The following is a 24230-nucleotide window of genomic DNA, read 5'->3' on the forward strand; positions in this document are numbered from 1 at the left end:
ATTCATTGTAGCCAAGAAAATAATAAGCCCAATAGGATTCTCACTCATAAACCAACTTGATATTTGAATCCTATTAGATTTGAGATATGTGAATTAGAGATGGAGAATGATTTATTGTTTCCTTTTCTTATTTTTATGTTGCCTATATATACATGGATTCATGTATATTTTAAGGCAGACTTTTGGAAGAAAAGAAAAAGGAATATATTTTTTTTCTTTCTCTAGATTTTAGGGTTTGTTTTCTCATCTAATGGATGCTCCCACAAGCCTATTTTTTCAAGATCATTCATGGAGGCTTATGAGTGATTCCTAAAGGTAAGACCATTATCAAGAAGATAGAGATCCAAGGAGAAAGCATCTAGCAAAGAGATCTACAATAAGTGAGAACATTCATTTTAGATGAGAGATCTAAGGTTTACTCAAACCTTGATGTGAGTATTCAATCCCTAAATTGAATGATACATCATGTTTTATTTTTTTTTTGCATAAAACTTGTCTCTATGTGATGAATCAAGATCTATGTATGAAAATCCCTCAGAAAGTTGCACGTTTCCCAACACCACTAACTCCCACCCGTAATTATACCTGCCATTTTTTCTACGCAAATTGTTGTCTTTGATAAAAATATATATATAACATTTAATCGAATATATTACAATGATTCAATTTCTAAAAGTCTCCATCAAAATAACTATATATTTACCTACTCTCTACTATTACGTACTCTATACTATTCTAAAACTTTTTCAGTTTTTTTTTGACAAATAAACACGATATCATTCAACAGGAGGAATAATACAGTCAAAGCGAAGAGCGACTAACAACCACGAAGGCCAGACGCTCCACTCAAAGTCGGAACATTCAGCTACTAAAGTTTTTTTGCTCAACAAATGAGCTACAACATTACTTTGGCGAGGCACCCAAGCCAAGGAAGAACCATTACAGACACAAAGAAGAGAACGGACATCATTAAAAAGAACACTCAGAGCCTCCTCATTGGCGCGAAAACGCATAACAGGCTGACAGTCCCCCTCCACAATAACATTATGATAACCCCAAAGGCGGAGAAGAGATAAGCTTTCCCGAAGAGTTAATCCTTCTGCTATAGATGGGCTCCCAACATTGGAAAAGAAGAGAGATGAAACTTTCAGAGGTTACCCAAAATGGTTGCGCAAAATCAACCCACCACCACAAGATTGTCTGGTTGAGTCAAAAGCGGCATCGAAGTTCAATTTAAGGAAACCCTCAACAGAAGCACACCATCGAGTAGAGGGAGGAATAACAGGAGGACAAGGAAAAGAGAGCAGCCGAGATTGTCTAGAAACCTCTTGAAATTCTTGGAAATCCAATAAAGCCTTGTTAGCTACCTCCAAAGGAGACCATTTCTTTTGATTGAACACTAGGTCATTGCGACTCTTCCAGATAGCCCAACACGTAAACGCAGCAAGATTAAGACAATCTTTTGGATACTCGGACTTAGACCAAGATTCAGTCATCTCAAACCACCGTTTAGGCCAAAAAGAAGGAGCTGTACCATGAAAATCCATCCGTAAGGGACTATGAATCCACACCATACTAGCAAAAGAGCATGAACAAAGGAGATGGTCGACTGATTCCACACAAGATTCACAAAAAGGACAGGAGGACAACACAGAGATCCCTCGAACTGACAGGAGAAAATTCACAGGTAACCGATCATGAAGACTCTGCTAAAGAAACAAAATAAGTTTTCGAGGGACCTGTAACGACCAGACCTTACTCCACATACAGCATCACGCGCCGTCAAAACTACTTCCTTCAACTGTATCCTCACATGGCAGCCGAGAAAGAATGAAGAGAGCCACCTTGTGCGCGCTTTTGACAGAAAATAAACCATCAGAAGACGCCCCCCAAATCTTGTGATCAACAGCGCCCATTGAACTAATAGGAATCTTCAAAATTAAATCACAATCTCTCTTATTAAACCATTGATGAACCAACCTTGTATCCCATGAATGAGTGGGATGGATAATGAGCTGTTCAACCAAGCAAAATGGAGCACCCATAGGAGGAGAAGAAACAGAAAAATGTAAGGGGTCAGGCAACCATTTATCGAACCAACAATTGATCTTCACCCCATCCCCAACCCGTCACTTCAAGCCCTTTTTAATAACGTCCCGATCCGAGAAAATGCCGCGCCATGCCCGTGAAGCTTTGGACTTGCGCATCCACAAAAGCACAATTTTTGAAATATTCCTGTTTGAAAGAACGGTAAAGGATGGAATCGTCCCCAATTTTCATACGCCAAGCCACTTTAGCAAATAAAGCTAAATTAAAAGCTTCGAGATTTTTGAAACCTAAGCCACCTACGGCTTTCGGGAGACAGAGACGCTCCCAGCTGATCCATTTAATTTTATTGGATTTCTCCTCCCCTCTCCACCAAAAATTGAGAAGTTGGCTTGTCAAAGCTATGCAATTCTTTTTAGGAAGCTTCAAGCATTGCATTGCATAACTTGGAAACGCGGACAAAACAACTTTCAGCATCACCTCTCTACCTGCTTTGGAAAGTAACTTGCCTTTGAGCAACTTGACTTTAGAAGAAACCTTTTTCGAAATAAAATTGAGGGAAGCAATCTTGGATTGCCAACTTTCCAATTAACTAGAATCCTCAATATTTATACAAAAGTGCATACCTCTTATTTTTTCTAGTGTTTTATAAGGCTAAAATCATAAAATAATAATAATAATAGATAAATAAATAAATAAATAACCTGTTGCTTAAAAAATTATCAATTAACCCCTCAATTAAAGAAACTATCATTTCACCTTTTAATATTTTAAAAAGTCTATCATATCACCCTTTTTTTTTAATTTTTCGTCTAAAGTCTAAAGCTAACGAGAACAATAATATTTCACTTGATCTGACCAAACTGCCCTTTTAATCACCTAATGACTAAAATGCCCTGCCTCAGTCTAAAAAATCTATCTTCTTCAACAACGGGATCGTTCAAACTCCTTCAGCATGACCAATATGAGCTCCAAACTGGCGATGATATAAAACCCACTTCGACGAAGCCCAAATAAGCTCCACGAACGTGCGCGAACTTTCATCAGTGACCGAACCGAGAAACTCACACCCAGCGACGACACTTCAAATGAGCTCAACCCAGTAGCTTCCACTGATAGCGGCGAGTTCCTTTTTGTCCGGTGCATTCCTTTTCGGCGAGCTTCACAAACCCAACTAGCAAAGACTCTTAGCAGCTAAACTGGCGAGAAAGTTAGAAAAAACAAAGACCCAACAGATTGGTTCGGTCCGGCGACACCTCAAGCCCTCCTTGGCGAAACCCAATTCAGCCCGGCGACATCTCAAGCGACCTTGAACCAACTACAACAACTAATATCCGGTGAGCTTCTAAACAACGACCAAAACGAACGGATTCCCAAATGCATGCACTATCTATAGTGAACAGACATAAAGTTGCAGACGTCCATCGGTCCATGCAAACTCCATGAACGCGGACGATATGTACTGAGCATCCAGCTACAACTAAACTTAACGCGAGCTCCAAGCTGCTACAAAACCCACCTTGACGTTCTCCATCAGCGACCAAAACTGAAAGCTCCGTTAGCAAGAAGACCGGCGAGACCCAGCTTGGAGAGGCTAACCCATTTCGGTCATCATCCAGTGACCTACACTTTCATGCATGCGCATCCGGTGAGCCTTGATACACCTGATATAAAGCTTCTTCAAGAGACCCAACTCTGACGAGCTTCAATCGAGTCCGGCCAAACAGTTCCGTCGGGCCTTTTATATATATTTCCTGTGACAACTCAAAGCATTAGCAACAATTTATTCAACCACTCCATCCTTTCATACATGAGCCGGCTTTTCACTAGTGGTCTATTGTTTTTTTTTTTTTTTTTTTTTTAGTTAAAGGGTAAGCTTAGTGGTCTATTGTTTCACTCACTTTCTCTATCTAAAACTATTTCTTTTTCTCTCTCTATAACACTCAATATATGTGTATGTACAGTCAGTTTGGAATGGAATTGAGAAGGAGTAGAGAGAGAAAGTCTAGTTGAAAAAAGAAAAAAAAGGTTAAAGTCAACCAATAGGCTACTGACACGTGTGTGAGTGTAGAGACATAGAGGGCATAATTGTCATTTAAAATCAACAATTTTAGTTTAATAAAATATTAATATACTATCAATTGCATTATTCTCATTTCACAATAATTTTATGATTCTGTCACAAAAATGGGACAATGTGATAGTTTTTGTTTAGTGCAGGGGGTTTTTAATAGTTGGAACTGGGGCAACGTAATAGTTTTTGTTTAGTTCAGGGAGGTTTTTAATAAATGAGGGGGTTATATATCGTTTTTGTAAACAACACAGGGATTTATGATTTTAACCTTACTTTATATTATTGAAATAACAATATATTAGGCATAAGAAAAACAAAAATAATATGTGTCAAAGTTTAATGGTGAAATTTAAAAAATAAATAAATAAAATTAAAAAAACATGTGTGTGTGTCTTTGCATTTTTCCATTTCATTTTTCATGCCGAAGTATTTTACTAACTATACTTCAAGCACAAACCAACCTGTGATTAAGCATTGATGATTATAAAAACTTAATAATTCAATCAAATCAATAACTTGAAATTAAAATTGCAAATTTTCTCAAATTCCATTTTCAAATCAAACAGTTGGTGCTCCCAAACATATTACTCACTTAGATTCAAAAATTACATTCAAAATTACTTGATCTAACCTATCTTGAGGCTAATTTAAATTTTAAAATATTAAAGTTACTCCATCTTGAGGTTAACTTAAATTTTAAAATATTAAAGTCACTCGTCTTTTTAGTTAAAATAATATAATAATCACCGAGAGCACAAAAAGGACAGTGACCAGATGTTGGTGAGTTGGTGTAGTTTTTTAGTTTTCACTTCATTTCTATCGCAAGAAACAAACAACTAACTCTACTTTTCTTTTCTTTTGTAAATGAATTTTAACATTCCTACGTGTTCAAAAGGGTGAAAATCATCGGATATTCTAAAAATTGACAAATGGCAACTACAACAAATATTTTATATCATGTTTGGCCAAACCAAATCGGTACCTTATATTTGAAATTGAAAAAAATTTAGTATAAATTTTGAATTAAATTTCTTTCAATTCTAAATCTAAAATTTGGTTAAAGAATATAACCCCAACAGCCCATCAAAAATTAAGACTCCGCAAACAAAAATTAACCATAGGTTATCCAATCGATGGTGGCGGTGTAGTGATATATTGAAATTTCTTACTATTAAAATCCATTGCATGAGAAGAAGATGCATCAGGAAAAATACCATTGTTCTTCTTATTAGCAACCACCCATATCAGTGGACATGAATTTTACACGAGGCGTCCCCCTACTACCACCATTACTAGCTGGGACCGTGGCCGTCTCATCACCAGTAGATTTCTTCAGACATGACTTCAGCCGGACCGCTGGCTGTTGTCGAGGCTGATGTGCAGGTGCTGCCTGATCGACTGCATTCTCCTTTGACTGCAGGTCCTCCACAGAAAAGTCTTCTGTTCAGACTTTGCCAGACTCCGACTCAGGTGCTGGATCTTCCCTAAGGTGACATGTTCACATTGCCAAATAAGGAATTATTTCCGCTAAGATGTTTGTATGCTGCCTGCGTATCAAGTTTGCGCAGGAACACAACACGGCACGTTGAGGACTAGTAGAAAATACGAGTTCCTGAATGATCTAACGGCCCAAAACAAGCAAACCTGGCCTTCAGCTCAGAACCAGATGGAAGGTTGGCATGGGGAGGGAACTTCATCACCAGCGTTGTGGGGTTTGCTGCATTGCTGGAGGCACCATTTTCTTAGCAGAATCTGCTTTGACTGGTTTTGTTGGTGTTGGAGCAACTCTCTCTTTTCCAGTACCCTGTGGGGCTTCCTCAGTCTTTTGAGCTCCCTCCTCTGCACCTAATGTTTTTAAACGAACTCTTTGCAGCCATTCCTTCAAGACGATCGGATGGGCTTCGTTTAAACCCACCTTTTGTCAGATCATCAGGCTTGTCAAGAGGTTTTGATGGTTTCAGAGATGGAAGATTGCTAATATTCTTACCATGAGAATCATCAGAAACCCCATTACTAGCTGGGAACTTAACAGCATTAGCTTCATTTGACTGAGTCACAGGAGCTGACAAAGGGGACTGAGCTTTTCTCATAAAAGAGGGTCCGAAATCTCAGAGAATTCACTGTATAAACGCATAATTGTTCTTCTCCACAGCATGGAAGGGGTTGAGAGCAAGAGATTGCAAACCACACAGTAATTGCAGAAGCTCGAGTTCAGAATTGACTGCCCTTGCCATTGGCACCATCCTAGCAGAATCAGGCGACATCGAACTACTGGCCTGATCTCTTGTGAAAGTCCACCTGAGAGTTCTCTATATGAGCCCAACCAACTTGGAGTGATTTTCCTGCTACTTTCCCAACCAGGGTGCCACTTTTTTCAATAGCTACACGTTTCTGCATATTATCAGCGCTCATTTCGGTGTACAACTCTTACTTTCTCTTCTCCCTCCTCTCAACTTCGCCTGATTTTCCTGCTATTTTCCCCACCACTGCCCCACTTTTTTCAGTAGCTGCATGCTTCTGCATAAGATCAGAAGCTCATTTGGGTGTCCAACTCTTTCTTTCTCTTCTTCTTCTTCTTCTTCTTCTTCTTCTTCTTCACCCCTGGGGCAGATTTCTCAGAACTCAATTCCCTAGTAGTATATTTAAGAGCTTTGCCCTTCTTCACCCCCTTGTGACCATCATGAACTTGTTTCTGTCCATACAATTCTTTGGCTGTGGTTGGTAGACTTGGAGATTGCTGATAGCCTTCGTCCAATTTAATATTCTCCGAGTTCTCAGGATCATCTTTAAAGTTGATCGTCCTCTCAACTTCAGGCTCAAAAGTGCGAGACAAATTATCTACCATGCCAGGGAATACAACTTTCCCAGTAATATTAGAAGCACCCACACTTGCAGGACCAGTTGTCAATCCCTTGCGTTCTACCATTTTTACCCTAGTGCCTTTCCCCTTATCAAGAGAAGACTTTGGGTCGAAGAGATAACTGCTGTAGGCTGGAGTATCATTCTCACCAATGGGAAAACTAACAGCATTACTAGCGGAGGACTCCACCTTACTTGCATTTACCTGAGAACCAGTCATGCTAAATTTAACAGCAGAAGATCTTTCCTCTAAAGTTTTAGCGCCTTTGCCAGTTACATCCGTATGCAAAGCTGAAGCACCATCCCTACTGATTGTCCGAGTCTGTTTATGTTTACCTGGAATCTTGGACTTTCTAGAGACCAATGGAACACTCTTTTTGCAACACACAATTTCCAGCTGCTGGAGACCCCTCTGCAATAATGGGCTGGACATAATTCTCAGTAGCAAGTGCTGAAGACCCCTCTCCATTAGTGGGGTGGAAAGAGGAACTTGCTAGCCCAAGGTTGATTTGGTGTGTTTCCAACTCATCTCGTTCATCCCTTCGTTTAAAAAGATAATTGTCTTTCTTTCCTTGGTCCTTGGATTTATTTGGTTTTGCGGATATCCCCACCTTACCTAAAAGCTTCTGCAATCACTTGTAGGCCACTAAGAGGAGCTGGCACATGACCCACTCCACCACATGATATGATATTGTCCGCTTTGACCCTGAGCCCACACTGTTTCGCTATTGGGTTTTACCCCAAAAGGCTTCATACCAATTGAAGATAACACCACCCACATATAAGCACTTCACATTTCCCTTACCTAGGCGATGTGGGATTGTGCACATGTAGCTCATCCAGTGTGATAACCTGCCAGTGCCTCGCACCCTCCCACAAGGTCGCCACAATCACCCCCCTTGGGGCCCAATGTCCCCGTTGGCCATAATTCCGGCTAGGTCAGGCTCTGATACCATTTATAACGACCTACCCCACCACATGGTATAATATTATCCATTTTCCACACGGTTTTGCTCTTGGGCTTTATCTCAAAAAGTCTCGTCCCAATTGGAGATAACACAGCCACATATTACTTCACCTTTCCCTTACCCAGGCGATGTGGGATTGTGCACCTGTAGCTCGCCCAGTGTGGTAGTCTGCCAGTACCTCGCACCAGTCCACTCACACACAAGGTCAGGCTACCACACTGGGCAACCTTGTGGGCTGGTGCGAGGCACTGGCAGGCTACCACACTGGGCGAGTTACAGGTACACAATCCCACATCGCCTGGGTAAGGGAAAGGTGAAGTGCTTATATGTGGTGGTGTTATCTCTAATTGGTACGAGGCCTTTTAGGGTAAAGCTCAAGAGCAAATCCGTGTGGGCTTGGGCCCAAAACGGACAATATCATACCATGTGGTGGAATGGGTAGTTACAAATTGTATCAGAGCTTAACCCAGCCGAAAGTGTGGCCAACGAGGACGTTGACCCCCAAATGGGTGGCGACCTTGTGGGCAAGTGCGAGACACTGGCAGTTACACTAAATAAATCAAGCATAAAATTGGTAATAAAGTAAATAACCAGTTACATCCGAATGCAAAGCAAATAACCATAAAGTAAATAACCATTCCACTAAATAAATATATTCTCACTGCTTTGCCTTCAAAAAGTTTCTTCAGACTTCAGAAAATTGTAATATTCCAGCTGAGTCATCTCTCCACCAACTTCTGGATCAAACTCGCATCTGTAGAAGCTGCATTTACAATTAAATTGATGGTAATCATTCAGTTAAATATTTTTTCATAGAACTCAAATAGCAATGGATTTGGACAGTTAGGAAGCATGTACTTATAATCCCAGTAATCACCATATGGGACATCCCATTTCATGCTAAATGGGAACACATAAAAAAAATCTTGAAAAAAAAAAAAAAAAAAATCCCCCCCTTCTCTCCCTAAAAAGGAGGATTGGCAGGAGAAGGTACAAAGCTTTTACAAACTATTATGCGAAGTATGAAAACATACAAAAAGTTTCCAAACACTAACAATTAACTAAATCAGAAAACGGGTCCATAATTAACAATATATTGACTCAAATCTAATAGATTCAGAACCTCTGTGTATTTAACTATGCAAATTACAACTTTTGATACACCATTAAATATAAGATTTTGACCACACAGACTTGATCTATAACATGTTCGAATTATTTAACATAGATGCCATTATATGGAAAGCAAAGAATAAATTCAGCGATAAAACACTACATGACTTTTTAAAAAAACACACTCAAATGTATTATATATGATGTCACTTACATATTTAATACGTATCTGAATTCATCAATAATACAATATATTATGTCACTTGCATATTTATTTATTTTCTCAAATTAAATCCAATTATCCTATCAGACCCAATTGTCGCACTGGACCAAGGTTATGTTGATAATTAGGACATCACTTAATTTTCTCAAATCATATTGGATTGTCATAATAGATCCAATTGTTACATTGTATCAATGTTATGTCAAACAGTCATATTAGGATAGTGATTTAATGTTTTTGCATCAAAGCAGATCCAGATAGGAGTGGCAATATTTGACACGACGCACTAACACGACACGAGATAAGAAGGTTTGGGTTTGGGCTAATCGTGTTCGTGTCGTAATCATATTGACACGGATTAACCCATTAACTAAACATATTGTGTTCGTGTTGACCCTGCTAACACAATTATGACACGATTAACCCGATTAACTAAACATGTAAGATAAACGTGTCGTATTCGTGTAAAAAATGACTTATTTAGCTAAACGTGTAGAAAGACTTAAACGTGTCTTTTCGTGTCATTTTGTGTCGTGTCAAGTCTTGACCCATTTATTAAACGAGTTACGCGTGTCGTGTCATGTTACACGTATTATATTCGTGTCATGTTCGTGTCAAGGGGTCTTGACACGATTAATAATCGTGTCATGTTCGTGTCGACTCTAATTGTGTTCGTGTCATAATCGTGTTAACATGAACACGACCCGTTAACACGAATTGTCACCCCTAGATCCAGACCATCCCTAATATGATCTATATCCAATTTGTTTACACCACTAAGCATGTGCGAGATTTCCCATCAAAGCTAGACAAGAACCTCATCAGTCAAGAAATTCCAATTAACTCATTTTGAATACTTGCATGTTTAAATATTGATGCAATTACAACAGCAACAATAGCAGAATGTACAGCTTTAAGACAACTGACAGTATCATGACAGAATGAGGTATAAACGCTCCATATTGAAAAATAAGTAATGACTACGCATCAAGATGCAATAATCGGAATGGCTATGAGAATAGGGAAGCAGAAAACTTTACGTGCAAGATATAAAATCAGAAATCAAATTGTTTCCACAGAATGAGATGATAAATAATCAACATGAAGGTGATGCCAACTTGTACTAAAGACCTAAGAAGTATGGACACAAATACTTAATACATGACAAGATATACAGATATATAAAGACACGACAAGATAAACTCTTTAAAAACAGGACATAAATATGGCAAGGAGCCAACAATATTTATGTCTCTATCTATTTTGTGTATATATGTAAGAAAATAAAAAAATATATATATGTATCTATGTAAGAATTCAAAGTAAAAATTACATCATGCTATATGCTTTTTCCTAATGACTATACCACATATTATACTAGAAAAGCTACATTTTGATACACATGTTCGAAATAAAAAATTATACAAGTATATAGTATCTGCGAGTATCATACATGCATTCAAATTAAAAAACAAAACAAATTATTATTATTTCAATTTATGGAATTTTTCAAAAGCGTCAAAATAGTATCTGCAAGAATCATTTTTCAGTATATGATACCAATACAAAAGCCAATGCCTCTCAGTAAACAAGTTGCCTAACCCACATGGAGGTATAGTGTGTAGACCTTGTTGAGGGAGGCTTTGCTGGAGAAATATAACTTAGCATAACACTACATGTATACTGGCTTGAAGAGCCTGTGATACCTCAACACATATAGGCTGGTTCCCAAAAAGTTGTTAGTTAGTTTACAATTAAAGAAAGCTTTCTTTTAATACTTTTTTGTTTTTCCTTCCCTTTTTCAGGTAAGCAACTTTCTTCTAATACAAGCCAGGGAACATTTTTTTTTTTTTTTTACAAGTACAAGCCAGGGAATACATGAAGTTGATATGGTATGTATTACCTCCCATCCATGCCAAGAATAACGACTGTGTTCTTTTGGTGACCAAAGGCAACAATGTACTGAGAACCTTCATGCAAGCGAAACTGAGCCACTGACCACTCTGAGCTGAAATATTTTGGCAGCACACCTGCAAGAAAAGAACCCCATTGACCTGAGTTTACCATAGATATCTTTATGCAGAATCCTTCTTGCCATCCTAACTGATCTTGTAATAGCTATACTACTACACCATTACATCGGGTTTCAGATGGCACCCTCATTAACACACACTTAGGGAGTCTCCTACATGATTAAGGGGCAGCTTGTCAACATTAAACCTTGGTAGTGCTTAAGGCGTTGAAAACTGAGAAGTTGTTTATCAACTGTTCATGGTATTTATACAAGTGAATTGAGTAGGATGCAGAACCCATCCTAGTTAAGATGGATGAGATGAGTGACTGAAAAGATAGGGTCACTAAAGAAAGTGTGAGAGAAAAATTAGGTGTGACACCCATTGGTGAGAAAATTAGAGAGAGTAGACTTAAATGGTTTGGACACTTGCATCAGAGTCCTAGAGATGCGGGACAAAGAGGGCGACCTAAAATAACATGGAATGAGGTTATTAAAAATGACTTTAAAAAGAGTCCCAAAAAGAATGAGGGGACATGTGGGCCGTGTATTGTCCCTTGAAAAGTTACTAACTTGTCCTTATAAGTTTTGAATATCCAAATTTAAAATTTTAAACTCCAAGGACATATATGGAAAGATGTAAAATATATTATTTGAAAAAGGGAAGTGGACCATTATTTTGGGACAACCCAAAAAGGAAAGATGGACATTCTTTTTGGGACAAGGGCCTATATAATAGGTGAAATGACATGTAATAAAAAAAGATTGCAGATAAAGAATTCATGTGGCCAACCCCATTCATATGAGATTAAGGCAAGGATGATGATGATGATGAATTGCCTAGGAAGTGGAGCCCACTCTATGATGAGCAGGAAAAAAATTGACATCTTGGTCAGAGCCATCTTTGACCAGCCTAATTTATGTTTCTTGAGAAGCTAATAATACTAAGTTGGAAACAAGTCTATCCTAAGATTTACCGAAATTGTAAAGGCATGTTACCTTTAATGAAGGAGAGAGAAGACACAGCTTGTGGAGTAGAGACATTTGGTTCAGGTGTACCGCGCTGTCGTTCAATTCCTAGAGATCCAGAATCAACCTTTAAGCTGAAGACATGAACAGTTCCCTTATCACTTGAAACAGCTAGCCACCGGGCAGTTGGAGAGAATGCAAGGCTGTAAATCTCTGCTCTATCTGCACCTCTCCTTACCTTCATTTGTTATGCAAAAAGATTAACAAAAGGTGGCATGGAATTGTTAATAATTAAATGTCGATAAAAATGATAGGACCAAATTCATACAACACATAGAACTCCTCAGCATTCAATGCATATGAGTAATTAACCATTAGTATAAAAAAATAAGTACTTGTTCTTCTGAAATAGATCCAGAAATAGATCCAGAAGCACATTCAGAAAACAGAGACACAAAATCAGTCACAAATTCAAAACAAAGGCAGAAACTAGGCAGGAGGTGGTTTTAACCCCCCTTTGGCCCCTCTTATTGCTGTCCTCCTTCCTAATCATATAGCCTAAAAAAGCACAAATACGTATTCAACATGATATGGATACGGCAAGGATTCGTCAAAAAATAATAATATAGTGTATTATTATTGTTATAATTATACATAATAACTTTTGCTCATTTTATTCACATTATCATGAATGAAATACCTAATTTGGAGCTTAGAACTAGATGAGTGTTGTGTTTGTCTTCTAAAACTTTGTATTATTTTATTAATTAACCCATAATCAGTGTTTTTAAAGGTGAGCCTAGGCTCCAGGCTCATACAGGTGCAAGTGTTGCGCCTGTTGTGTGAAGGAGCCCCTTTGACAACATTTGTGCCATATTACCTTGGACCTTTGATTGGGCGCACTAAGGACGCCCGAGTGAGGCGAGAGTGAAGGCAAGTGAGGACCTTTGGAGCCTATGCAATCAATGCATATTCATATTCCATATAAAAAGGGTAAATGTTGTCAAAGGTGCGCGACATATTCCATATAAAAAGGGCAAATGGCAAGGCCCACCTTTAACAACACTGCCCAAACCTCGGTCTTTTTGGAAAAAAAAGTATATTTAACTTTAATTCTCATCCCTGATCATTAAAATATACACTATAACTTCAAAACACTTTGGCCAAACTGCTTGGCAGTTGCACAACTTTAACATTAAATGATGCTCAACCAAGGTTTAAACGTTAAGCATTTCAGTTCTTATAATTTAATATCACCCAATGCAAAAATTCTGAGTTCATAAAGCTAAAGGTACCTGAAAGAATCTATACACATCACAATTCACAACATATAAAATATGTATATGCAAATGCTTGCCTACGTTTTTCAACATCATACCTCCTGAAGCAGTGAACCATCCAATGTATTGAAAATCCGAACCAGGGTCCCCTTACTACTCGCTGTAGCCAGCAACCGCCCGTCCAGCGTAAGCGCAAAGCATGCAATTCTCGAATCATGAGCCATTATAAACTTGGTCTGCTTCAATGCATGATACTCAACCCTAACCTGCCCCTTCCGCAACCCTGGGCACACCAATACCATAGATCCCGAAACGTGCGACACCTCACAAAGACCCTTATGGTTTGATATTGTCTCTATTCGATGCAACAATTTCATGTCGTCAAAATTATACACAAAGATCTTCTGCACCAAAATCACCACAATTCGGTCCCGTCTGAGCCTCACCGCTTTGACCTCAGACCGGAACGACAGCTCGCCGATGCACCGGCTCTGATGGTCGTGCCAAATCATGACCTTGTTCAACGGGTACTGCGGTTCCGGCCCTCCACCGACCAGCGAGAAAATGGTGTGCCGGAACAGCATCTGCACAAACCCAATACCGCCTCCATTGTCGAATTCTCGCCGGAAAATCTCACGAAACGGGTCGCAATTGTATATGCGGAAGCCGCGATCGGTGCCGGCGGCGAACCAGCCGGAGTCCTGGTTGAAGGAGAGGTAGAGGAGAGAGGGAGCTGGAGTGGAAGATAGGGATAAATTGGGGTTAGGGTTTTCGGTAACGGGTGGGACTTCGGAGGAGTTATCGGGGAGAGATTGTCGTTGCGCGTCGCCGAGATCGGAAAAAGATTGATTCTCTTCTAGGGTTTGGTAGTATTGATTGGAGCAGTCGGAGGAAGAGGAGGGAGGAGCAGGAGAGTTCTGCGCCATGTGGAGTGAATCTGAAGGATTATTGGCGAGTAAGCAATTAGGGCTAGGGATGGAGAATGAATTTTATCGGAAGTGACTGACGGAGAACCTATTATTCATTGAGAGAGAGACGATGAAGATAAGTTTAAGTAGGGAATTTTGTGTACTCGCAATGGGAAAGAATGAAATATTCTCGCCCTAGGATTATTGGTTAGAAGTAGACTTAACATACAAGTCTGAAAGAAACTTAATACGGAGTGTAATTATAGTACGGTAATAAATAAAGAATAGACCATCATTGATTAGAATTTCCATAATTAGAATTTCCATAATTAAGGAAATATATAAATAAATTATATATATATATATTTACAAGGTAAGAAGTATTTACCTATGAAGGCTATGAGGTTCCAAATTTTCAAAAATTCAGATATATCAATGAGACCTGAAAGTTGACCCGGCTCCAAGATATGGAAGCGAAAACAAAGGTCTATGGGGATGTTTGGTATCCCTGAGAATTGTGACTTTTCATGAAATGACGGAACCAAAAGAAAACAAATGCGGAAGTGAAAAGGTGAAAATAGACCGAGGATGCCCCCAAGGGCAAAATGATCATTTTACATTAAAACAGAGTCTCAAAAGATGTACGTCACACAAACATGACTTCCCATGAAGCGAACTTAAAAGAAAATCAAATATGTAAGCGACGTTTTAAAAACGGACAAGTTTAGCCCTAAGAGTAAAATAGTAATTTCGAGAAAGTTATGGTACATCATTGGATAGATAGCAAAAAAAATTAACGAAGGTAGACTCAAGAATCATTTGATTCGGAATCCAAACGGAAGACACAGCCAAAAATAAAAATGGGTGTCGCCCCGGCCAAGAGCACAAGGGCCAAACCCTATGCACGCTTAATATCATTATTAGTCAAATCTCAACATAATTCATAAATTCAAATAATTTTTGTTCCGTTTGAAATCAATTTTCTCATAAATATTCATCCTTATAGAATTCAAATATTTGAATTTAATAACATGAATTCAATTTCTGCTAAATTTCGCTAATACCTCTTAAAGCTCTTTATTTTTTTTTCTTTCATGATTTCTTTGACCCAGCTTTCGGTAACCTCTTATAATCCTAAATTTTGTATTAATAATTTAATTATATTAAAATTATTGTATTAGTAAACTCCTAATAAATTTTGCTCTGTTTGGAATGATAAGATTCTATGAAAATTGGATTTGGAAAGACATTTTAGATGTTTGGAATGGGTAGAATTTTAAAAGGGATGGGATTTCATTAGATTTGATGGGAAATTTTATAGCTTTTATAAATCCGGAAAAAATGTAAGGATTTGAGGAGATTTGGTAACTACCTGCAACTTTGATTTGATTAAATTTTAGGTTAATTTTACTGACAGTCCTTCAGATTTAACCAAATATCAACCTGAATTAACTTTCGAAAATTACTATCACTTATGTTACAAAAATTTGCTCCATATTTCACTCACACCCCGTTAACTCTAGACCTACCAATAAATCTTTAACCTAAATACATAAACTAAAAGACTAAATTGTCCCTAAATATTTTACAAATTTACAATTTTATATATATATACACACACACACATGAGTATATATATATATATATATATATTTACTCGTATATATTTGAGGCTTTACTCCCAGTTTCAGCGGCAACAATAATCTCCAGCACCAGATCTCCGTCGCACACCATTAACCCATCAACGGCGCCCCGATATGTTGAGAACAAGTGCTGTGATTTGTTGTTATTATGGATTGTTGTGTTTGGAGGTGGAATAAATTGTAGTTAGGGAAGAGGTGAAAAGAAAACAGAAAGAAATTGATATCTCATTCTCTTTCTAATTGTTCCATAAAAAATTAAGGTTTGTGAATTCAATCGATGAATGGAGCAAATTAAGGTTTGAACAAATTTGGGTTTGGTTAATAAACTTTGTGGTCGGAAAACTCAAAATTGGCGACGTCGTGTTCTTCATCAGGTGAAGCAATCCAACCGCTTGGTTCAGTTTGAAATTTCTTGAAATTTTCATCAATAAATTGAATACAGGATTATTTATATATATATATATATGATTCTATTCTCTCTCTACTTTCTCACTATTTCTTTGTCACTAATTAGTTGATACCTTCAACAAACATGGAAACTTCTTGCATAGCCTTCCAAGTTTTCTCAAATTTTCATTTTCTTTCCAAATCCTGAAAAGAAAAAGAAACCAAAAGAACTGTTTATGAAAAAAATAGTAATAATTAAAAAAAAATAAAACATTGATGATTAAGAGCAACAACCAGTGAAATAGGTGGTGGGGATGAAAGAAGAGGTATATTAGCAAAAAGGTCAATTCATGTGCGGTGGTGGGAGGAAGTGTGTGAGTGACCCATGAGGGGGATGGGGGTAATTTCGTTCTTATATAATTATGATATTTTAAATTTAAAGGTATTAGAAAATGAGGATACATTTGGGGTGTGAGTGATATGATTTTTCAAACGATATTTCAAGATGATATTTGGCCAAACCTAAGGAATGTCAGTGAAATTAACTCTTAATTTTTTAACTTACCAAAGTTGCCCTCCCTTTTTACATATCTAATACCTAGCTCTATCTTATTTATTGGTCTTTTTGTATCTCACCTATTTAAAAACTACCTTCAACTGATCATTCACCTATTTAAAAACTGTTATTTAGTTCATGTGAATTTCCATTTATTCCAAACATAAAAATGGAATTTCATTTTAATTAAAATCCTTTTTTCTTCTATCCAATTTCAATCCAATAATTAATAGAAAGAGTTTGTGAAATGAGAGAACTCTGTTGATAACATTATTCTATTATTAACATTTATTTATTGAAATAATGAAGGAGAACACTATAACAATGACAATTCTTCAAATTTAAAGGTACATAATTGTTAGGTAAGTGAAATAAAGGAGAGATATAAAAAAAAGGGTTTGAGTGAGACAAGATTCGCATTCAACTTTACTATATTTGAACTCCCATTTAAAGGTTTTGACACTTTCTAATCTTTGACTTTATACATGAATAGTTATTTTCTTTCAAATTACTCCCTCTATCGCACTATTTGTCGATGTTCCTTTTTTTTCTTTTGTCGAATTGGCAACAACTATATTGGAACGGTGGTACTACAAAAAAATGTAGACAATATATACATACATATATATATATATACACACCCAACAATGAAATTTGTGTACTATGATATTTTATTTGAAAGGTGGACAATATATATATATATATATATATATATATATATATATATATATGTATGAGTATATGTGGCCAAATTACATATATTTGAACTCCTTTGCTTTACGGAACAATTATAAAAAATAAAAATAAAAATCATTGAAAAATATTACTATATAAATATACACACGCATTGACTAACAAATACCTTAACCCCGTCCTAAGAGGGGACTGTCCATGAAGCCATGTTTGATACGCGTTGTATTTTTTACATTTTATTTTATATCGAAACAAAACAAGTGTTTTGTTATAGAATAGTACTTGGGTTAAAATTGAAAACAAGTGAATTTCAAAAACAGAAACAACATGTTTAACAACATCTCTCGTTTTAAAAAATTTTAAAATAAAATATGTTTGGGAGAGTTCGACTAAAATTGTTATAATAAAAACAGTAAACATATTTGATATACATTGTTTTTTTTATTTATTTTTGAAAACTTTAAATATATTAATAAATTTTTATTTATATATAATAGTACATGTTTTTATATGGATTGAAAATTACAGATTTGATTTCAAAAGTCCCTTCATCCATCCGTGAATCGCAAATCTGGCTGTCTGAATTTTACACCTTCGAATCATGTGATTGGTTGGTTATTCATAGAAAATAATACTCCTTCCGTCAAAAAGTATTCTTTTTTGGGAATCTTAATTTTTTTAGAGTTTTGTTTTTAATGGTTTTTTTTTTTTTAAGTGGAAAGGAATGAATTTTTAAATATATCCTTTTAGGGTTCGTTTGGTTAGCCGAAAATTAATGATGAAAAGTGAAAGGAAAAGAAAGTGAAGTAAAAGAAAAGAAAATTATGTTTCTATCATTCATTTGGTTAGTATGATTTTTTTGTAAAAAATTTGTGGGAAAATGTTGTTTCATAAGTTTGATTAGCAAGAAAGTGAAAAGAAAATGATTTATATACCAAAATTACCCCCATGAATTCAATACTAAGTAAAATACATCATACAACAAGGATAATAAAAAAATATAAATAATTGTTTTATGAATAAAAATATATGTAAGTATGTATATATATAGTCCTAATTTAAAAAGTCAGAAAATTGTAACTTAATTAGGAGTCTTAATTTAAAGAGTTAAAAAGTTGTAATATAAGTAGAAGTCCTAATTTATCAAAAAGAAGTCACTTTGAGTCTAAAAAGAAGGAAGAGAAATAACTACCGAGGGTATAATTGGAAACGAATATATGATGATACAACTTTCACGCGAAACTAAAATTTTCGCTTGTTTTATAGAGGAAACATTTTAAGGAAAATCAACCAGTTATAGGAATATTACTTTCCTGAAAATGTTTCCTTTCACGCTAACCAAACTACTAAATAATTTGACGCTAACCAAACTAACCCTTAAGGTAAAGTCGATCCACATAAGATCTAATTTCAAACTTTAAATGTGTTTATCACTACAAGGCAAATAGGGTAAATTAAAAATACTAGAAGAGTAATGTACTCTCTCCGATTAAATTGGCCTACTCCTAGTTCAAATTTTACGTGTAATTGTTATGTAATTACTTAAATCGTTCATATTTTATTTGCACCCTAAAGATACCAAAAAGCTAAATAGGTTTTGACGACCTCTCTCTATTTCTCTTATTTCTCCATTCCTCTTATCTTTTGACTCACGGTTCTTTCTTTTCCACTTTGCAAAATTAAAAGAAAAACAAAACATTGAGAAGGGGTCAAGTGCTAAAAACACCCCTCTAGTTTTAAAAATGTGCAAATAACACTCCTGTTGTTCAAACGCCACTCCTCTAATTTTAAAAAGTTACAAATAAGGGTTTTTTGTCAAAAGAGTAGGTAAAAATACGAAAATACCCTCAATATTCTTTATTCAATAATAATAATAATAGTTGAAAAAATTAAAATTACCCAAATAGACATTGACCAAAACTACGTCGTTTTGAGTAACAAAGCACAACACACGCAAAACTATGTCGTTTGGGCTATTGATACACTAAATACCGTAAATAGGGTTAGGATTATACAACCCAACCTTCTCTTCCCTCCTCCGATCTCTATGCAACGAACAACCACCATGGCAGGTCTAACCCTAACAAACCCACCACCGATCCTCCACCACCACCACCGATCTGCCCTTAATTCCCTTACCCACCGTTGCTGCCATAACCACTAAAAAAGCCACGGCCTCTCCCACCAAACCCACCGTTGCTGCCATAACCACCAAAAAAGCCGTCACCTTGAACTGTCTGACCTGGTCGCAGCGTCAAGGTCGTTGTCGAAGACAGAGATGAGACCCATCCCTGTAATTTTTGGATCCTTTATCGATACCATGTCGACGCCGGCGCTGGTTCTAACGGAACTTCACCTTCGGTGCTAGTTCTAACAGAGACAACTTTGCAAAACTCTCTTTTTCTCTCTCTAGTAATTTTTTATTTATTTTTAGCCGTCCACATAGAGAGCTGTTCCTATTGTGATCTTCGGCGTTTGAATCGGTTCGTTACTTCAATCATTTTCGTCGAAACATTTGAAATTGTTTTTGGATAGTTGTTATCAAGTACAGTTGAATGTCCGAAAATTCACATATTTGGGCAAAATCTCTAATTTATTTGTTTGGTTATGTTTCTACAGAGTGAAAAGGATTCCATTAACTTCGATATTGGATTTTACTGTGTTCGCCGGCGATCAATTTACCGTTATTACAGGCGATTTGTTCTGGGTCTTCATCTGAGGATATCAAAGATAGACTGAACCAGACTCGACCCGCAGGTGGAGCACCAGGTTGAGTAGTAGATCCGAGCCCAAGCAAAAAGGGTAGCATAATGAGCCCAACACCCACGAAAGAAGGATCTGACCGAACAGTTGAACTCAGCCCATAATGTAATACTGTGAGTTAGGCCCAACGTCTGAGACTTACATGATGAAGTCAGGCCCAAAAGGAAGAAAGCCCAAGAATGAGAGCCCTATGTAATAAGTTAGTTAGAGCATTTGTAATGGTCTATAAATAGACAGTACGAGTAGAGAGAAGAGAGGTTTTTTGGGGGAGTTTTCATTCTGTTGAAGTGTAAGAATTCTAGAGAGAGAAAGGTAATTGAATTTCTTGCATCTTCAATTGGCGCTGTCTGTGGGAAACACGAAGACAATCAATTCGAGCTTGCTCAATATCATGTTGATTCAAGCAAATTCGTGAACAAAAAGTTTGATTTTTGGAAGTTGAATCCAGATCGGTGAGATTGTAGTTTGTTCAGAAAAAAATTCTTGAGTATTGTTGATTTTGAGGCATTTGCTTCAAAATTACGCAACTGTGATTTGTTCAATTGTAGTTAGATCTGGTGAGTTCAACGCTAGAAAAGCTCAGATCTAGCAAACGGTGACCACGATTCGGTGAAGTTAAGTCCAGATCTGACAGAATTCGCATCGGTGACGCTCAAATCTGATTAGGAATTCGTGATTCATGCCTTTGCTTCGCTCCTGAATCATGATAGGGGGTGAGAACTCCAATACGGTAGAGAATGTCCAGCAGATGAAACTTAATGAGTTGATAAGCATGATCGAAGCTCTCAGGAAAGAGAATGCAGATTTAAGGACTGAAATGCAGCGTCAAGAAGTTTCGGTGATTCCGCGACCGCTCCCGGCAGGAGAAGAAGTTGCATGTACCGATGCGGCACAACATGGCGAAGAGGTAGGGAACAATCAGACTGATCTTCACCGCGATGAGGTCCGGCTAAACGATTTGTCGCCAAATCCTTATCGTGTTAATAATCACGAATGATCAACTCACGTGGATCCACGGCGTGAGCAGATCAAGCGAAACGAAGCCATAACTTTCGATCCACGTCAAGAAACGACCAGCCGAAGAGAAGCAATGGAGTTTGATCATCACAAAGCTATACCACCGTGGCACAAAGAACTTATTGAGGACAGGTCATTCGATCCGACTTATCAGCCTTCCATGGAGATGTTCGACTATCGCAGCTCAGAGAGGAGATCTGTAGATCAGAGAGCGATCGTGAGGTTCCAGAGGGAAAATGAAGCCCTCCATTTAGCAGCTCGAACGGTTGATTCACCGTTAGCCGATGAAATTCTGAATGCCCCAAGTCCGAGGAAATTTTCCATGCCCGTTTTCATTCTGTTCGACGGAACGACTAATCCGATTGATCATGTGTATCACATACAGTTGAAAATGGCTCTGAACACTGAGAATGATTCCTTGATGTGCAAGTGCTTCCCTACAAGTCTAGCTGGACCAGCGCTCAATTGGTTCAAGAACCTGCCGAGAGGCTCAGTGGATAGTTTCCGAAGCTTGTGTGATCGGTTCATAAGCCAATATTATGGAAATAAGCGTCCAGCAAAGGACATTCGAGCTTATTCACAATGAAGCAACATGAGGATGAGCATCTCCAAGCTTTCCTAACCAGGTTTAACATAACTAAGAGTATGGTGATTGAATGTCATCGCGGTTCAAGCGTTTATACTGGCCATGACTCGTGGCACTCCATTCCACACAAGCTTAGTCGTGAATACGCCGAAGACTATGGATGAACTTAACGAAAGAGCTAATGGATTTGTGCGCTTGGAAGAAGAAGAGGCAGCTAACTCTCGGAAGACATCCGTCATATCCACAGAGGAGAAAACCAAAGTAAAGATCAGACAAAAGCAGGTTCAGCCACAGTGTCAGACCTCGTGGAAATCTGAGAAGAGGCCCAGGGAGGAAGAGCTGGTTACTCCGTTGAAAGTCACCTTAGCAAGGCTATACTAAGAAAATAAAGATAAGTTCCGATCTCCTTTACCGATCAGACAACCCCTCGAACAGAGGGATCAGTCTAAGCATTAGACATTTCATTCTGACTTTGGCCATCAGACTAATGAATGCAGGAACTTAAGGAGACAGGTAGAGATGCTGATAGCCAGAGGGGAGTTCACAAGTTATATTCAAGTCCCAGCGGTGGAACAGAACCGACCAATGGAGCACGTGAAGAGGAATCAGAAGTCGAACTCTCACAATACGCAACCAGTTCGAATAATCAATGCAATTCACAGTCGGCTTGAGCCTACTAAGGAGTCAGATGAACTGCTTCGAACACGCCTTCGCCAGGCACGGATGAAGAGGAGGATAGGTAGTGTCAACAATCTGCACTAACAGAACGCATCAACACAAATAAAGTTTGACAGAACAGATCTATTGCGTGTCCAGATCCCTCATAAGGACCCGTTGGTCGTCAGTTTGACAGTAGCCGAATGTTTGGTACGCAGAGTTCTGATTCATCCTGGGAGTAGTGCGAACGTCATGCCAAAAGACACATTTAATCGGCTCGAGATCAAGCCGGACCGGCTCAAGCCCACTGGAAATCCCTTGCTAGGGTTTGATGGAAAACGAGTAGAGCCCATCGGTACGGTGGAGGTAGTAGTACACGCTACAGAGAGAGTTCTGATGGAGACCTTTGTAGTTGTCGAGATTCATCCCTTTTACAACCTTCTGATGGGCAGAGGTTAGATCCACAAAGTTCAAGGTGTTCCATCCACTCTGCATCAAATAATGAGATACCTGGGGCCAGATGGAACCAAGGTGATTGACATTCATGGGGACCAGGTTGCAGCTAAGGAATGTTATTCAGTAACGCTGAAGTATGCTAGAAAAGAAAAAGTTCCCATTTGTTCGGCAAGCTCGAGATAACAATTACAGGAGCCTCCCACCAAGCAGAGTGGGGAGGAGGAGCCAGTGGACTTGACCGAAGAACCCCTGGTTGATGTGCAGATCGATCGGTTCCGACCGGAACGAACAACCAGAGTGGGGGAACGACTCGCCGTGGAGGAGAAACAGGAGTTAGTTAATTTATTGTCTCAAAACACCGATGTATTTGCATGGAGCCACCTAGACATGCCTGGAATCGATCCTTCTGTATCCTGTCACTCCTTAAACGTTAATCCCAATGCAAGACCTGTAAAGCAGAAGCAGAGACGGTTTGCTCCAGAGCGCAACCGGATCATAGCCGAGGAGGTTGACAGGCTGCTTGATGCGGGATTTATAAGAAAAGTGTATTATCCTGACTGGTTGTCAAACGTTGTTGTGGTGTAGAAGAAGAATGGGAAATGGCCAGTGTTCATTGATTTCACCAATCTGAACAAAGCCTGTCTGAAGGATAGCTTTCCGCTGCCGAAAATTGATTAAATGGTGGATGCTACTACTGGGTATGAGCGTTTAACCTTTTTAGATGCTTATTCAGGTTATAATCAGATCCCCATGGATTCTGCTAATGAAGAGAAAACTTCTTTCGTTACCGAACGCGGGACCTATTGCTACAAAGTCATGCCATTCGGACTGAAGAATGCCGGAGCAACTTACCAAAGACTTATTAACAAAATTTTCAAGGGCCAAATAGGGAAGACCGTGGAAGCTTACATTGATGACATGGTGGTAAAAAGTAAGAAGAAATTTGACCATCTGAAACATCTACGAGACGTATTTGATGTGTTGCGACAATATGGAATGAAGCTCAATCCAACCAAGTGCT

At 38.1% G+C, this 24230-nt stretch overlaps 1 protein-coding gene across 1 annotated transcript; it reads right to left on the minus strand.

Moving 5' to 3' along the window:
- Positions 1–3883: 3883 nt before the first annotated feature.
- LOC132294610 (autophagy-related protein 18a-like) lies at positions 3884–14667 on the minus strand. Its single transcript, XM_059792521.1, has 4 exons — positions 13642–14667; positions 12294–12501; positions 11187–11313; positions 3884–8710 (listed from the first exon to the last, which is right to left on the minus strand). Exons 1-4 carry the CDS (start codon positions 14467–14469, stop codon positions 8620–8622), a joined length of 1254 nt encoding a protein of 417 aa, XP_059648504.1. The 5' UTR covers positions 14470–14667; the 3' UTR covers positions 3884–8619.
- Between the last annotated feature and the right edge of the window lie 9563 nt (positions 14668–24230).

This window comes from Cornus florida, unplaced genomic scaffold (genome assembly GCF_030987335.1).
Source record: "Cornus florida cultivar Cherokee Brave unplaced genomic scaffold, ASM3098733v1 CherokeeBrave_3.0.0_Hap2_Chr02, whole genome shotgun sequence".
NCBI lineage: Eukaryota > Viridiplantae > Streptophyta > Magnoliopsida > Cornales > Cornaceae > Cornus > Cornus florida.

Coding starts and splice junctions, on each gene's coding strand:
- LOC132294610 (XM_059792521.1), bottom strand. CDS start 14,469: ATGGCGCAGAACTCTCCTGCTCCTCCCTCCTCTTCCTCCGACTGCTCC. Junction 12,502..13,641: donor ATGGTTCACTGCTTCAGGAG/GTATGATGTTGA, acceptor TAACAAATGAAG/GTAAGGAGAGGTGCAGATAG. Junction 8,711..11,186: donor ATTCTTGGCATGGATGGGAG/GTAATACATACC, acceptor TTGTAAATGCAG/CTTCTACAGATGCGAGTTTG.